The sequence below is a fragment of the Trachurus japonicus genome, chromosome 24 (genome assembly GCF_045865225.1).
Source record: "Trachurus japonicus isolate A0001 chromosome 24, Traja_1.0".
Classification (NCBI taxonomy): domain Eukaryota; kingdom Metazoa; phylum Chordata; class Actinopteri; order Carangiformes; family Carangidae; genus Trachurus; species Trachurus japonicus.
This window is the reverse complement of record NC_140930.1, coordinates 16,319,895-16,336,417: the sequence shown is the minus strand read 5'-3', so window position 1 is coordinate 16,336,417 and position 16,523 is coordinate 16,319,895. Positions and strand designations below refer to the sequence as shown.

Here is a 16,523-nt window from a genome sequence, read left to right as displayed (position 1 = left end):
AATCCAGAGGGAGGTGAAGGGATCTGGGGGGGTTGAAGGGAGACTTCACACCAGTGGTCCTGGGGGTGGGGGTGAGGGGGTGGGGGGTGGGGTGGGTAGGTGGAAGGGCAGATGAAACAGGAGGTCGGTGGCGTTTCCTACCCGAGCCAGAGCTTCTTCCACAGTGATCATCTTCTCTTTCACCATCATCATCAGCTGGATTCGCTCTTCATCACTCATGGTGATCTCACTGGCCACGTAACCAATGTCCTCTCCTGAGGGGGGGGGGGGGGGGGTAAAGAGCAAAGGCACAAGGTCAAATAATGAAGCTTTATCGCCTCTGTAAAGCAGAGCTGGGAAACAAGTGCCGTACAAACCTTTGGATGTCTGTCGCACAACAGGTTTATGCTGAGACTTGCGGAAGTTCTGCCAAAAGGATTTGTTTTTCTTTTTGTTGTCCCATTTGCCTGAGGGGGAGGGAAAGTTCAGTCACACCAGAGGTAACACACACCTCACACGTAACTGCATAGTTTGTGTTGTCTTGTTAAACCTTATATAATTTGAAATCCCCATCCAGCATTAAACAGCAGAAGATAAACATGAATAGATCTCAATTTACCTCCAGACCCATCTTCAGAGCTGGACTTGTGCAGGGGCATTCTAGACAAAAAGAAAGAAAGAATCAACATTAGAATAATGCTAATTTCCTTTTCTACTCACACAACATTTATAGTTTATCTTCTTTAAACCACAGCTGTGTGACATGCACAGTTTTTCTTTTTGTTGGGGGGGTGGGAGAGGGAGGGGGTGCAGTTGCAGTTTTGTCCATTCACCACTTGGGGTCAGTGGTGGTACTTTAGTGACAACAAACCAGGCTCCTGAGGCTTGAGAGGGAGAAGGTGGAGGAGAGGAGAGGAGAGGAGAGGAGAGGAGAGGAGAGGAGAGGAGAGGAGAGGAGAGGAGAGGAGAGAATGACATCCCTGTTGCCGGAGTAAAATGCTAAGATGAAGTCAATGGCAATACAAAGTGTTTCAGAAGCTTTAGAGAGAGGGGTAATGTCAAAATGATGAAGAACAAGAGTCAGCAGTCACGTGAAAAGGGGAAAGTATGGAAGAGAAGAACAGAGGGAGAGAGAAAGAGGGAAGGAGGAGGAGGAGGAGGAGGAGGAGGAGAAACCACAGGGCAGACTCAGCCTGTTTGTGTTTCCACTTCCCTCCACAGGATAGACAGTCACGAGGAAGACGGAGAGGAGGAGGAGTAGGAGAAGAGGGAGAGAGAGGGAGAGGGAGAGAGAGGAAGAGATGGAAAATAACTGAGGATCAGCAGTTCATGTTCAAAGTATCTGCAGAAAACTTCACAGAGGGAGAGAGACTTTGTTTTTAGATTGGGCTAAGTGGGCTGAGCAGAGGAAGTGAAGCTTCGGGATGGATTATGTCGGTGGATAACGCCCTACAGGTGTGTGTGTGTGTCTGTGTGAGTGCAGGAGTGACAGTGGTTGGTGGAAGCTGCAGCACACTATAAAGCTTTTTCATCCTTTCAATTAAAAGGAAATAAATCACTGGGGCCGAAGGAGTAATAAGAACAGACAATTTGCCCAGGTGAGACCCTGAGAGACCTACAGCATTAGGTGAATCTAAATGCAAAACTGTCTCATTCTTTTACTGTCTCTTACTTGCACACCTTCCCACACCCTTTATGATGTGAAAGTCCATTGCACATGGGCACACAGCTGAGACAGGTGGCCGCCAGTGAAGCAATGTGAAAGTGTGTGACAGGTTCAAAGTGAGATGTACAGGTCACTTCCCTCTCCTCTCCAGCATGTGTGTGTGTGTGTGTGTGTGTTATTGTACATGTGTGCATATACGTTCAAATGTTTGTTCAGACGTGGCAGCCCTCTCTGGGTGCAATGGGAAATCTTCACGCGGCTTAAAGCTCGGCTGCCATGGCAACATAATGAGATGCTAATTGAATGGAGGCCTGTATGGTTTGCCCCCTCTGCTCATCCCCCCTCTCAGATAGGCTAGGGCCAAAGCTAATGCTAAAAGAACTCACTCAATAGAAGCTTTTCAGTAGCAGCGCTGCCCCCCCCCCACTCCCCTCCCAGCATGCTCTATAAATTAACCTCCCGTGCAGCGCACACATGCATGCACTCACGCACATCCACGCACTCACACACGTTAAGAGTCTGAATGTCTTTCAAAGACTGTGTGAGTCCAGGCATTGTGCAGCAAGGCAACTTAATTGGTTTAACCTTAAATCTCTGGCATGCCTTTCTATTTAGATTGTGCTCTTTGCATTGAGATGGGGACATATAACTGCTTCTATCTCATTTACATAAGAAGCTAACTTTCTCTTTATGGCCTATTATAGAATACAGTATCTTAACTTTTGGCTGACCCCTTGCAGGAAGGGTGAAAGTTACTTCCCATGATAACTCCGGCATTGTGCAATTTTCACACACTACAAGTGTTGGAGAATCTAAGATGATTTGAACATGTGCAAGCTGGCCCAGGGAAAATTATGGGATGTAGAGAAACAAAATGATAAGCTGCGAGTGCCATTTATGCTTAAGCACGAGGCTTCACACCATGTGGCACAACTGTAGAGATGTAATACTGTGAGCAATGTTTTGGAAAAAATGTGTAGACAAAACCCTAACGCTGCAAAGCTAAAAACACCAGCAGCAGGAAACAAAAGCACGAGCAGATTACGTGATGATTACATAGACCGCTATTATATGAATCATAGGTTGAGACACTACTCCTATCCTGTGTTAGTGAACTGCTGTCCAAGAAAGATGACAGATCAGCACGTAGCAAGATTTGGACACACAGCTGTGTTTCTCCATTTTTGCCTGTGAGTAGCAGTTTGCATCGTGACTGTGTGAGCTTTTTGCTTGGTTCTAAGGTTGGCCACCTGGAGCGAGGTGATCTCCGGTGTTCTAGTGGGGACAATAAAAGGCGGTGACCCTGTGCGACAGAGGCAGTGTGCAGAGGAAGAGCAGAGGGATGAACTCTTCACGGGTCATGGAAGAAGTCAGAGGTCATAAAGAAGGGAAGACAGAAGGTCGTATGACAGGAAAATAGAAAAATCGTACAGTTAAAACGCACTCAGTTGAAAAAAAAGGTGTGTAGTAGTGACACATACACACACTGTCCACGCTAAGCAGTTCATAACAGCTCAACAAAAGCTGCAACACTACACCATAAGTGGTAGATATGCTGGCAATTTACTTCTTTATTATCATGGTTCACATTTATATCTGATTATGAGTTGCATGAGTTGGGATCCACATCCAGTAATACAAATGCCTCTAATTGCAGTCTGACAAAACCTGTTAGAGCCAACAATCAACAATTTGGATCTTGTTCTTGGGCACACGTGAGCTTTCAACACGATCCATTTACATCTGCCGTTAAGCTCACTGATAAGCCTGTGGTCAACAATACCCACCAATCAATCACCTTCCAAAACAGGAAGTCCCTAGTTTGAACCTCCCTGCGCCCTTCTGAGAGCACTCCGTTATCATCGCTGGCATAGCAGGAATTATGGGAGCTGTGCCCACCTCCTGTTAACAAAGTAACAAGGAGACACAGAGACAGAGGGGTGGCACAGCCCCCATGATGAAGTCTGGGTATAATCTCCTCTGGGTGCTATTGTCCTGCAGAGAGGTGATGATGGGGGTATCCGTGTCTGTGTGTGCGAAAGTGCACGCGTGTCCCTTGCGGGGCTGTGAGGAATGTGTTCGAGGAACCGAGGGGGTTTGTCTATCAGTCTGCCTGCGCATGATAAATCACTCTACCTGCAACCCATTCACCACAGCAGAGAGTGGACAATGGGCTTTGTAATAGAGAGGAGAGGGGGCTGGCGGTGAGGGATGGATTACAAAAAATATAGGTTCTGAGGGGCAGGATGGAGGAGATTTTGTCCTCAAGCATAAAAACGTTAAAAATGAGGTTAATTAGATGAAGGTGATACAAAGCGTCTCATATCCAACTTTCACGAGCAGAAATTAAGCTTATAGGCTCCCTTTGTACGAAGAGAAATGGGTATAACAAAGAGAGGTGAAGAGGGGGGGTAAATGTAGAGCCGGTACATTAGACTCGCTGTGCGATGAAGTCCGAATACTTATGAGAAAGGAGAAGCGGGATGGAGAAGAAACAGACTGACAGGAGGAAGAGGGAGAACAGTACAGTTACAGGCTCTTTGTGGGCCTCTCTCGAACAGCAGAGAGACGTCATTCGAAAATCTGGCATCTGGTTCCCATCATCCTCAGCATTTGTCTGTGCAACATATACAGCCTTAGGAGAGGAGATCATGTCTGTGGTATGCACTTCCTCTGCCGCACGTGGTCCTCACGTGAACATGACAATTCCACCGAGGGTCACACAGGGGTGATGGTCAGGGACAAATACATTTAATTAGGAAAAATGACGATAAAGGTGAGATAATTCCTGAGGAACACTGGCTTTTATTTCTCCTTTGGCTGTGGCAAACATGGCCTTAGGATTTCAGTGGGCTTTGGGATTGGCTCTGTATAGAAATCATAATTTGTCATGTTGATGTGAGCAAACATTTGAATATATTCTTGACCTTTGGTCTTGCCTCAGAGAGACCAAACAACCTCATACTTATAAAGAGGTTACATTTGATTTAGTCATTTTGCAGACCTGCTTCAATGGTTTAAACTTGTGTAACAGTGTGTAAGGGTGATCTCATGGTAGGAGAAATTTCATGCCGACTGAATTCAGTGCAGAAACGAACATATACGCACAAACTCTTTGTTACAGGAACCAGTGAAAAAGGAACCCCACCCATGCCCGGTTCCATCCTGCTCTTTCATTCATGCATCTTTGCAGCGATCATTTGGCCATCACCCTCTCCATCTCCCCCGTCTGCCCCCCCGCCTCCCTCGCTTCTCTGCTGGACACAAAGGCAGGAAGGAAGCATGGACGGCCGGAGAACGGAGAATGGCTGCTGGACTGAACAGGTCAAGCAGGGGAAACAGTCGGTGGTTTTCCTTTAACCACAGCAGGGATGTGACCGAAGGACTTGAGGGACCAACTACTAGTCATACTGTATGTGTAATGTCTGTCTTAGACTTTTGGACACCACTGGATATGTCATTTAATTGGTTGTGTATTTTCCAAAATGGTAAATGACTCCTTTAAAAAGGCCTTTAAGCATATTTTAGATTGATTAGAAATTACTTATATACTGAAACTGAATTGTACATGCCAGGCAGGAAATCATCATTTGTATTATTTATGTATTTATCTCCAAGACCAAGGTCCGTCAGAGCTGAACCTGTGTCAAATGCTCACTCACATCACCACACTCCACCATGAATTTAGAATTTTCCACCCGAGGAGATGACCTCTGCACTCCGCGGGCGACCTTTTGTGCAAGCTGTCACACAAGAGATCTATCAATCACATGAGCTGCATGCAGAGGTGCGTGCATTTCCATTTGCCCCTCTCCATCTTTTTGCTGTGGACGTTCAGAAAGACCATGTGTGATCCATGATTGCGTGTGCAGGCATGTACGGTTTGATGCGATCCAGACCAAGACTGCATTGCACATTGTTTTGACATGCAACAGACACACATTTCAATCCTCACATTCATTTCATGCTTCCACACTGGTTCTGGTCACATGTTACAGTGATAAAATGGGAAAATGGTGAAAAAAAACAACCCCCAAAAAAAACACGTACTTTCTGTCTGTTTCTGGAGTAGACACCTCACTGCTGAAGCCTAATGATTCCTGAGGACAGAAAGAAGGAGACAGATATGTGTAAAACAGACACAGTATCCACACATGTTACTTTTATGCAGCTTGGGAACATAATGTCTCTGCCTACCTGGATCTCATTACGCAGCTGCAGAGAGGTGCTGCTTGGGTCCTGTTTCTCCTGAGAAAGAGTGAGAGAGAAGAAAGGAGGTCAGGTGTCTGTGTCAGAGATCAATCACTTAATATCACAGGGGACATATGAAGAGTAAGAACAAAATCAAAAGAGACTTAAAAGGTAAAACAGGTTCTGCATGTGGAGAAAAGAGGTCAGTTGACACCAGCAACAGTGAATGTATTCATGTGGGAAAGACGTTCTTTGGTCAGGTTCATGTAGACACACCTGCATGAGATTGAAAACAAAACAGGAGCACGTGTGCTCAACCCTCTGCAGACAGCTCGACAAGCCACGTCCTGTTTCAGGTATCAGAACCTGCAATACTTGTTTTAATTGTGACAGAATACCGATGGGCAGTGGTGGAGTCTTTTTCTAGACAACAAGCCGTGACAAAAGCACTCATGCAGGTGGCTCCATGAATTCCGCTGTGTGCTGACAATGACGTTAGCAGGCCCCTCCCACCACACAGGGTAACACCTGCTTCTGTTTGCATCATATCTTTAGCAGACAACATCCCACATTTGACTAAGTGAAAGAGCAGCACACAGGGGCAAACTGGCTTCTGTGGAAAACAGATATCCAGACTGGGCAAAGCTTTGGACATGAATTTAAGGAACAAACTACTCAGTGTCTAGGCTGTTTTCACTGTTCCACAGGACTGCTTCTTGCTTATGCCTAAAGCAGGTGTGCTCTTCATAGTCTATCCAGATACAGCTGTGCCTCAAACAAGAAATACCTCTACAGACATGAGGACTACACAGTCACAACAAGTCTGCAACATCGATTTCAACCTGCAGCATGCATTTAAAGCCAATGGACAGCCACGAGGGACTGGCCCACTGCACAGTTTCTTCTTGGTGTGCTCTCGACTCTCATTCAGATTACTTATGTCTCTGTGCTACACTCTTAAACTTTGGGCTCTTAAAGCACCAGAGAAAGCACTAAGTAAGGAGAGTAACCAGATTTTTAGAGGCCCGCACGTCTAACCTTGAGGTTGCCATTATGTCAACGTTGTTCATTTCTAGTCACATTTCTCCTCCATGCATGGGGCATGGTAAATTAATTTGATGGGGTTTCGTCAACAAGACCCTTTTGTCAGAAGTATATTAAGGGTTGCTCTTTGTGATGAACTCTAGCTTTGATATTTGGGGACATTTCTGAGGAAGTGTCAGTGTCATGGTTCTGTTCAGATTTAGGGTAAAGGCATATGGGTCTCTGTGAGAAAGCATAACCTAAAACTAGTTCCTGTTTCTATTCTCTGTTGAACATCATAATACCAGACACAGACGAATTACAGGAAACATCTTATGATGCATTGGGTAATATTGCCATGTCTATTTTGGTACATGTACAACATGAAATGAAAGTTCCAAGGATTCCAATAACACAAACACACAGATGTGTCTTGTTTATACTCTCTTTCGGACTGTGGCTGAACTTACAGTTTCAGAGTTACCAGTAAATTTCCTCATCTTGTATAGATGCTTTAGCCATCAGTCACTGAGCTAGAGGGAAAGTTTTTAATCTCACAAGACAATCACAGTGCTTGTATAAAGACGTTGACATTAATTAGGTGAGTTTGCCTAGAGGGCCTTAAGGAAGCAGGCTGACGGCTGCTAGGCGACTGCCTTCCTAAATCCACTAAATGGAAGTTTCTGCTACAGCAACAAAGAAATGACAAATGGAACCTGGAGTTTCCCCAAACAGACAGTGGGAATAGGAAATTACCTATTTATGAGAAATGTGCATCATCCTCTATCTCCACACCCAGTTACTAGATTGTAGGATACAGTAACAGTCACAGGAAGCTGAATGTAGTATGTTTCCTTCACTTGGTCTGCTCAAGCTTCCTAATCAGAGTGACCTTAAGTTTAACCCTTTTTTATCTCTGACTTAGCTTTGGGGAAGGGAGTACCATTCTTCCACACCCTCACCCACCAAGCATGAGTAATACTTAAGTGACCGACTTAGTCAGAAGTGACATAACCTCCTTTAAGAGCTCTTTAAGAGCCTGCAGCCTTAGGGTCATATCAACTAAAGACCTAAAGTGCTGAGGTGTCTAAAAGCCTCAAAATTAGCCTAAACCCACCTACACTTATCACTGCAATCAACTGAAGGCAGAATGTTAAGATGTTAGCAAGACGGTTTTGAGTTAAGCATTACAAGTCCTTCCAACTCATTTGTCTGTTCATCCACGTGTCTGTTAGGGTGATCAAGCAGACAGAGGCAGGGTCCGGAAGTTTCTATGGTAAGTAAATCAAGTCAAAAAAAGACCCAAAACAATTTGTCCATCCCTGGGAATACAGGGATTCCCGTAAGTCAGAGAGCAGGTACCCGTCTAAGGTCATAAAAACCTCATCAACCAGGCCTACAGAGGTACAAAGGGTTGGTCTCATCACGAAGCTAGGCTGTGCACAGGGGCAGTTTGGCTCCACAGAGGTAGAGCTTATGTGAGACAAAGAAACACATATATCCTTAAACAAGCACAACTTTGGTAGTCAGCTCATTTTTAAACAACCACATTGTGAAGAATAATATGGCCGTACTCAGAAAAAAGTATATAAAGAAGGAGAGGCACTGTGAACAACATGTGTGTCCACTGCCCACATGTACAGTCACGGATACTTTCACAAGGGTAGTGGCAGATTGGTTCCACTATCAGATCCTCTTTGATGGCTGCGTCGGACCACACTGACAGGAGCGATATGCACGTCTAGCCAGTGGATAACAACCAAGACAGATGGTTGTTGAAATTATTTTGAAAACACACTGCCACACTGTCAGCTCACGGCATCACACATGGACACTCACACAAAAAGAAAATGCAGACACAGACCCTGACATGACACAAACCTAGACAGACACCTGACCCAACACACACACAGTTTGCCTCCACTTCCACAGATAGATAGAGCCCCAAAGAGACACACACAAAGCAGCTCTCTGTTCCACCTACTCCTCCTCAGCTTCCCCCGACTCCCCGTCTGTGTGCACCATCCCTGACATGGAAAGAGAGGGAGCGAGAGGACGAAAAGACGAGGGGAAGATCAGTGAAAAACAAACAAGACCTACATCTTGTTTGCCGTACACTGCAGATCTGTGAGATGAATTTGTCACAGCGCAGGATGTGGAGAGAAAATCTGCGGAAAAGCTTCCCGAGGTAAACTTGGCCTTCTCTCAGACTTGTGTGCCGCTAATGGAGAAGCAAAAGTGAACGGTGAACAAGTTGCCAGCAGAACTGAGAATATCTAATCGATGTGTATTTGAAGTGGTGCCTGTAATGCGTGTGTGCGAACTGTAGTTCTCACATCACACTCCCAAAGGGAGCATGTTATCCTTTGCATAAAATTACCAGCATCAGCTTGAGATACTGCCCTACTTACCCCGAATTGGCAACTATGTAGTGTGCCATGTGCTTTCCCTTCAGATGTCCAAAGGGTTGTTTGTGCACAATCCATTCTGTGTGTATGTGCGTGCAAGTGTGATGCGAACGCAAGACCCTGATTGCTTAAGCGTGACTGAATTGAGTTAAAATAAAAAAAAGAGAGAGAAAGCGGTAACGGAGCATGCGAAAGGGAGAGAGGGTGAGCGCTCCGGCTAATGAGGATCACGATGTCGGCAGACAGGGAAACTAGCGTCGGAAACAACACACACACAAAAAACACACACATACAACATGCAGCATCAAAAGCTCCTGTAAAGTGACTGCAATTCCAAGCACCATGTTGCTTTCCATCATTAACCCAGAAACTACTGCGAAATTTTGTTTTGCCGAAGCCGGACCAGACTGCTAATGAGAGGGGGAAAGATAAAAACACAGATGAGTGTTAAATAGCAGCAGTTTAGTCAAAACATGACTGCTAGGCCAACCAAAGAGACACCAGTTCCCCCACAGCGGAGGTTCTGCCAAACTCGGGCAAAAAATAGGGAGCGCATGCATGCGGCTAAACCGGAGACCAGGTGGCTGAGTGGAGGCATGCCAACTGGAATGCATGAGTAAAACTGGGTGGGCAAGTTTGAGGTTACTTGGTAGGACTGTGCATTTGGGTAGACAGGTACCAACTGGGGAGCCTGGTGCACGCACAGGAAACTAAGACGTTAGCAGTGGGACCTGTATGGCAAGGTGCAAGCCAGCAGAACTGGCTTAGTTGTGAGATATCAAAGCAAGATCTAGACACATACACTAACTGTTGCACAAACACACACACACACACACACACACACACACACAGGCTTGCATCACTATTAAATTCTCACAAACAAAAGCAGGAACCTCGTGTTCTCAGTGGGCAGTATAAACCAATGTGCCGTGCCATCTCTGAGCTCCTTAAATTCACTTACGGGAAACAAAACAAAATCATGACCACTCTTAGAAACACCTCTATCCATTTCCGTTACACAAGTTTTAAGAGTGTGTGTGTGTGTGTGCGCATACTTGCATGCCTACAGTGTGGAGCATTCCTGAGCCTTGTGGATCATCATTGTTTTGGTATTTCCAGACAAATACCAGAGTTATTACAAATTCCGATCACTGTCACGATCCCAATACCGACTAATAAATCATACAATAAAATCACAAATATACAACTTGCTTTCCACAGGGGTTATGCCAACAACAGCTGTGCCAACATCATTTGAAATTGATCTTATGGCAACAAAGACCGCTGTTTGAGCGTGTTCACTCGCTAAAGTTTCTGGGCACAACCCTGAAGGTAGAAAAGGACAAATAAGCAGCAGAATTCAATCCAGTTTGTCTTTCTGCAGCACTGTAGTTTTAACCCAGCTGAACTGACCCACTTTGACGGAGGACGAACTTCACACAGGCATTAGCACATTAACCGCACTGCTCCTCACCTCATGGCAAAACAAAACACAAGTCTGTACTTGACCCCCAACTGTCCAGCTACTCTGCTAGAAAACCATAACAAAGCATTCCTGAGGCGGACACATCAGGTCCGACACCAGCTGAGGCGTTTTTCTGTCAAAAGTGCTACATTCATGAAGTCAACAACTTAAGGATTTTGGCCAAAGCATCAAAGGATTTTTATCTTCATGGCTCCTCTGTTTACAGTAACTTAAACATTAGCCTGAAGGTTATCAGCAAACGATACTGTTGTAATGTCTCATCACTGTTACAGCATGTAGAAAGTGTGTGTAAAGGTTTGCCTTACAACCATAAATTCCACAATGATCCATCTTGATATGTCTTGTATGTCATTTCTTTAATCATAGGGGTTTGAAAGAGATGCTATCATCATGTTTGATGTTTTCCTCCCTCGGCTATATACGTTTACCCACTTCTCTAACCAGTCTATGCATGTCTTGGATGGGATCCAGTTTTACTTCTGTGTAGCTTGGTCATATCTTCACCTTCAGTAGCAAAGAGAGTCATACCGACATGGAACAATGTGATTATGTGGTGGCACTGGTTAAAGAAGTGGCGCAATGCTACTGGTGAGAAGGAACAGAAAACAAAAAGGACGGACGATAAAGTAAATGCGGATGTGATAAAAGAGCTTTGGTCACTTTAACTTATATCAATTTTAAAGCTTTAAAGTTAAGTCTAACAAATAGAGGCTGCACAAAAGAACTTGTGGGATGAGAATAAAATGTCAAACTCCTTTTGTAAAAGAGAATTTGCTTTTGAAAGTTTCCAAAAATGACAATGACAGATAATTACAACAAACTTATAAGCTCTGTAATTGTGTATGGAAATTAAATGATGTGTGAGTGAACTGATCAATTTGCCTGTAAGCACCATTGTCCCTTTTAATGGGCTTGCTGTTTTTGCAATTTGTTAAATAGGTGGAAAAGACAATAAAGATTACACACTTAATTATACAAATTACATTGACAGCAATTACACCAGCAATTATCCACAACACAGACGTGCTTAAAGGCTGGATGTGAAATTTATAGCTCAGGCTAAAAGGTAATCTTTCGCCCTTGGCCTGACCGTCCACTGACCTGTCACTTGAAACAACATGTTTTGTTTTAGTTGCTGAACTTGTTGCTCTATTTCAATACTTCCTGTCACTTTCAACAATAAACCTTACGCATCACCAAATCAGCATGCCAGTGGGAGTCATCCTGACTCCCGTTGTCTATAGAAGCGCTGGGAAACTGTGTATGGTAGCACTAATCCATAGGTCACATTCCCAAAGGGGGATGTTTATTTAACTCCTTGTGTCCCTGCAACTCATAAAACTAACACCAAGATGCATAGAAATAACCCAGCTGAGAGCAAGCAGGAAGCGGGTTACATCGATAGGCATCTCTGAGAGCCTCCATCATCAGCTCCTCATAGGGAGACCTTCATGTTTTACCACAACAGAGACTGCATCACTTTCTTAACTGAGAGGCGCCTTGAGAGCCACAAAGTGCCAGACACATTGGGTAAGTGAAAAACAAACACAAATGAGAAATTCCAGACATTTCTGTTAAAATGTTAGTGTTGCTAGAAAGAAAAAAGGCAAACAGAGGACACATCTTTCCACTTGCCAGCTTTGACAGTCAACTTGAGAAAATTTTGAAGAACAGAAAGTTATAAGAGAGCTTCTTCTTTCTCTTTGGTGTCACCTCTCTGACCACAGCTGAACCACACACAACGGGGCTTTCATCGGGACTTTTCCCAGAGCAAATTGCCAAATGTGTTGTCAGCAGTTAAAATGAACATACTGTAGGTCATCCTTCATCAAATGTTAACCTTGCACTCCCCATGTGTGGCACACTGTGCTTGCCCTTGTCCAACACCTCCTTTATCTTGACCTCTGCCTGCCGTAGTCTGAGTGTGAAGACAAGGACAGGTCAAAGTTGGGGCGACCTTTGCTTTCAAAGTCTTGAGCCTCTTGACCACAGCTCAACTGCGGCAACTGAGCAACTTCCTTTGTCTCAAGAAGTTATATCAGAGCTGACCTATAAGTTTTTGGAAAGACGAAAAGAAAAGACAATGACCGGAGAGGGAGGAGGTCTTGTGGAGGACTGACTGCTCTACCGCCATCCTGTACCCTTTACAAGTGACAGGTCTTTCCCTAAAGGACACGTCCCTCAGGACTGCCACTTGCTAAATGTCTCCCTATTACCGCAGCTCTTGGACATTGTGACCTTCTCTAATCATTTGCTATTGGTCCTGAGGGAGACTGCTGCATGACGCTGGCCCACAGCCACTGATGTCTGGACACACTTCACAAGATACAAAAGTCGTTCCCTTCTCTCAGTCTCTCTCTGTCTTTGACTGGGTGTCCATTCCACCGTCTGCCCTTGTTTTCAGTTCATCTGAGCCTCTCGCACTCTGCCTGTCTCTCTCTCTCTCAGTCGCCTCTTGTGTATTACTTTCACAATGCATTTCACTTTGTTTTACAGATACTGTGCAGCAGCCTTTGAGACGATGAAGGTGGCCGGCCCGGTGGAAAAATGAAACGAAAAGATCAATAATGCCCATGACTCATGAGGAGGATTTTTGTCTTCGACTGCTCTTATCCTTGGTGGAGAGAAAAGGCTGCTGCACACTTGAAAAACTGCCAAACCTAATTTTAGAAAAAGCAATGTACCAAAATGCAAGGCAAAGTTCAGACCATATAGCGTGGGTTGATACTGCGCTTTTGGAGAGCTCTCAATAAGGTGTTGTCTGACCCATATTCCTTCCTTCATGTTTTTTTTCTCCCCATCTCCTATATTTTGGTGCCAAACTTCGCAGAGTGGCGGGACAGCTGCAGGCTCTCACATTCCCCACTCCTCCTCTTCATTCCCCTCATCCTCCTTCCTTCGTCTTCCTCTGTTCACATCCTTATCCTCCTCCTGTGCTAGGCTTCAGGCTCAGGGCCCAGTCAGCTCTTATTCTCTCTTCTTCTTCTTCTTCTTCTTCTTCTACTACGCAGGCTGCAGAAATCTGCCCTGATTGCTTCCCCTTCCCCTGTTTTATCTCCTCAGGATGAGACCTTCGCAAACTACAAAACATCCAGAGGTAATCTTTATTACTGTGAGGTCACGTGATGGGAAAACATAGAACCATGTCTGTGGCCACACAGAAAGAACACTTAACCTTTGATCAGATGCAAAATACATTTACGTATCCACAGATAGTTGTTTTTTATGTTTTCTTTTCCCTCTCCTGAAAGCTGTGAGAACAGGATGTCTGCCTGCAATAAATCAGCCATCCATCCGAGCTATACCTGTCAGCCCAAGCAAAACCACATGGCTGCCTTCAAGCTGAAGAGGCCTCCTATTAAACCGGTTAAACAAAAATATATCAACAGAGACCATACGAATGGGAGCTAAAATAAGAAAAGCTGTAACATGACATCAACATGAGCAAAATCAGTGGAGGGAGAACTGGGGGACTATTTTGTCACAGATCACTTATATTTGTGGCATCAAACTGCCTTATTTTATTCAAGTTGGACATTTTACTTTCAAGGAGATCTAAACTGTAGCTTCAGTCAGAAAAGAGCAATCAAGAAACTATGTTTTTATATATATTTGTTTAGAAATTAAGTCCAAATTGCATTTTCTAAAGCTTCAAACTAATTAAATTCACCATGAATAAGTCATATGAAGTTAGCATAGCACTCCACACTCGGGCTCATTTGTGTGTGCAGCACCAGCAGCATACCATCCTACGTTTACCGGCAGCCTGGCAACCAGAGGGGTGCCCCACTACCCTACATCCTTCTGAAAAGGACCTTCCAAGTCCCCCATGATCCTCCAGAGCTCCACTGCATTCAAATCCAGAAAAAGGGAAAATGCCTTTGGTGTCTTAAACCTAAGCACACAACCATATTCCTTCTGTTGCTGTTTGTCTCTGCCAGGTTGTTGGCCAGGATTGTGGAAATTACACAGTATAAAGCCACAAAACTGCTCTAAGCAGAGATTTTTTGGGGTCATTATTAAAAGATATGCAATAAACAAAAACTAAAGAAGGATCATTTGTCCGTAGCAATTTGTAGGCATGTAACATGAGATGACAGCTGTTTTTGGTTGCTATGCAAGGTTTTTCTTATGTTATGCATCTGTCTATGTGTGTGTGTGTGTGTGTGTGTGAGAGCATCAATTTACCATATCAAGCTCTTGGGAGACTCGTCGTTTGCGTAGCTCCTCCATGCGGTCGCTGACGTCACTGAAGCAGGTGTTGTAGTACTCGGAGTACTCCTGGGCAAGGTCATCTATGTTGCCCAGAGAACCATCCTGGGAAAGAGGAAGAGAGGAACTGGTTTAGCCCAGGAACTGCACATCCTGAGAACGGACAGCTGATAGTCTATACAGACAGAAAATGCTGTCGTTCGCAAAAAAACTAAACAAAAAAAAAACACTTTTGTACAAACTGTTATTGTAATGGTGAACCATTGAAAAACGTTTAAAAAAAAAAAATGAAAAACCAGATTGAGTGCCTCTAGGGGAAAGGAAAAGCTTGGTCAGGTTAGTTGTGAAAAGCACATGCCCCTCCATCATCTCCATTTACCCTAAGCACAGCTTTATAAAACCACTTTACAATTAGTGGTGTATGGAAGGTACCGACTTCACTGACAGGCATGCATTTGGTGTGGCAGAGTAACACAAACATGATCACCCACAAGTCGTCATTTCCTACGCTGCCTCACAGATCAACTAGTGCAGAGAAACAGAGAAAACACACTTGCGTTGAGGCGTGTGTTGTTCATATTCCCCTATCCCCTATCTGCTCACAAACAGAGAAACCTAAAAATACCTCTCAATAAAAGGTCTGTGTATTCTGGACATTTAATGGCTCTTATCGGGTCCCATTCAGTGAATATTTGAGCGAACCATGGTTGTGTCTGTTTTGAGGCTCGTATCTAGGATGCCCTTTACCTTCTCAGACATTCAACAAACTCCAAAGCAAACACACACTTCCTGCTAGCTGTAGTGTAGATCCGCACAGTTCCTGTCTTTGTCTGCTAGACATGTGTTTAGGATTGAGGGAGGAAGCTGCCCTCCAAACAGTAGAGAGCTCACCCAACAGAATGGCTCTTTGGATATAATGAACAGGATCGGCTTCTAGGTTACTTTTGGAAACATTAATAGCGTTGTGACTTCAGACCTGAGTTCTATGGAAACAACTCAGCAAATCCAAACCATCAACACATGGTGCCCAATCATGCAAAAGTTAGTTGGGATCATTTCATTTTACACCGAACTGTGCTCCAAATCTGAAATGTATCCTCAAGTTGGGACATATGCTCAAGAGATCTGGGTTTTAGTCCCATGTCATGAATCTTAAAACTATGAGGAATTCATTTATTTCTTCATTAAGCCTTTTTGTACGAAGTGAGGGAAGACCGACTGCCATCGCTCGCCTAGACTAAAATGTAGGCCATCCTGGCAGTGATGGCAAACTGTTGAATATTCATCAGTGTTGATCTAATCTGTGCCAGGCAGACAGCGAGCATTGAGTCACTGTGCAGGGTCCGAACAGTCTCTCTCAGTCTCTGTCTTTCTCAACCGGACTCCCTATCTGAGTGCCAGGCCGCAAATGAATGGATCACTGTGAGTGTGAGCGAGAGAACCCCCCACACACACACACTCACACACACATATATATATATATATATATACACCCACACACACACAGGCTTAGGGCCTTCTTCTGAGATGGGTGTCTAGTCAGAGAGAACATTAGCAT

The 16,523-nt window shown here is 44.5% G+C and overlaps 1 protein-coding gene across 8 annotated transcripts in view; it reads right to left on the bottom strand.

The window, feature by feature from the left end:
• sash1a (SAM and SH3 domain containing 1a) overlaps positions 1-16,523 on the bottom strand; it is a 166,680-nt gene that overhangs the window by 26,466 nt on the left and 123,691 nt on the right. For all 8 annotated transcript variants that reach the window (XM_085770862.1, XM_085770863.1, XM_085770869.1 and 5 more), the window contains exons 2-7: positions 14,942-15,070; positions 5,843-5,893; positions 5,696-5,745; positions 599-639; positions 357-446; positions 142-254 (exon numbers count right to left, since the gene is read on the bottom strand). In XM_085770862.1, the coding sequence (XP_085626988.1) occupies positions 142-254; positions 357-446; positions 599-639; positions 5,696-5,745; positions 5,843-5,893; positions 14,942-15,070 (474 nt within the window). The remainder of the gene's footprint in view (positions 1-141; positions 255-356; positions 447-598; positions 640-5,695; positions 5,746-5,842; positions 5,894-14,941; positions 15,071-16,523) is intronic.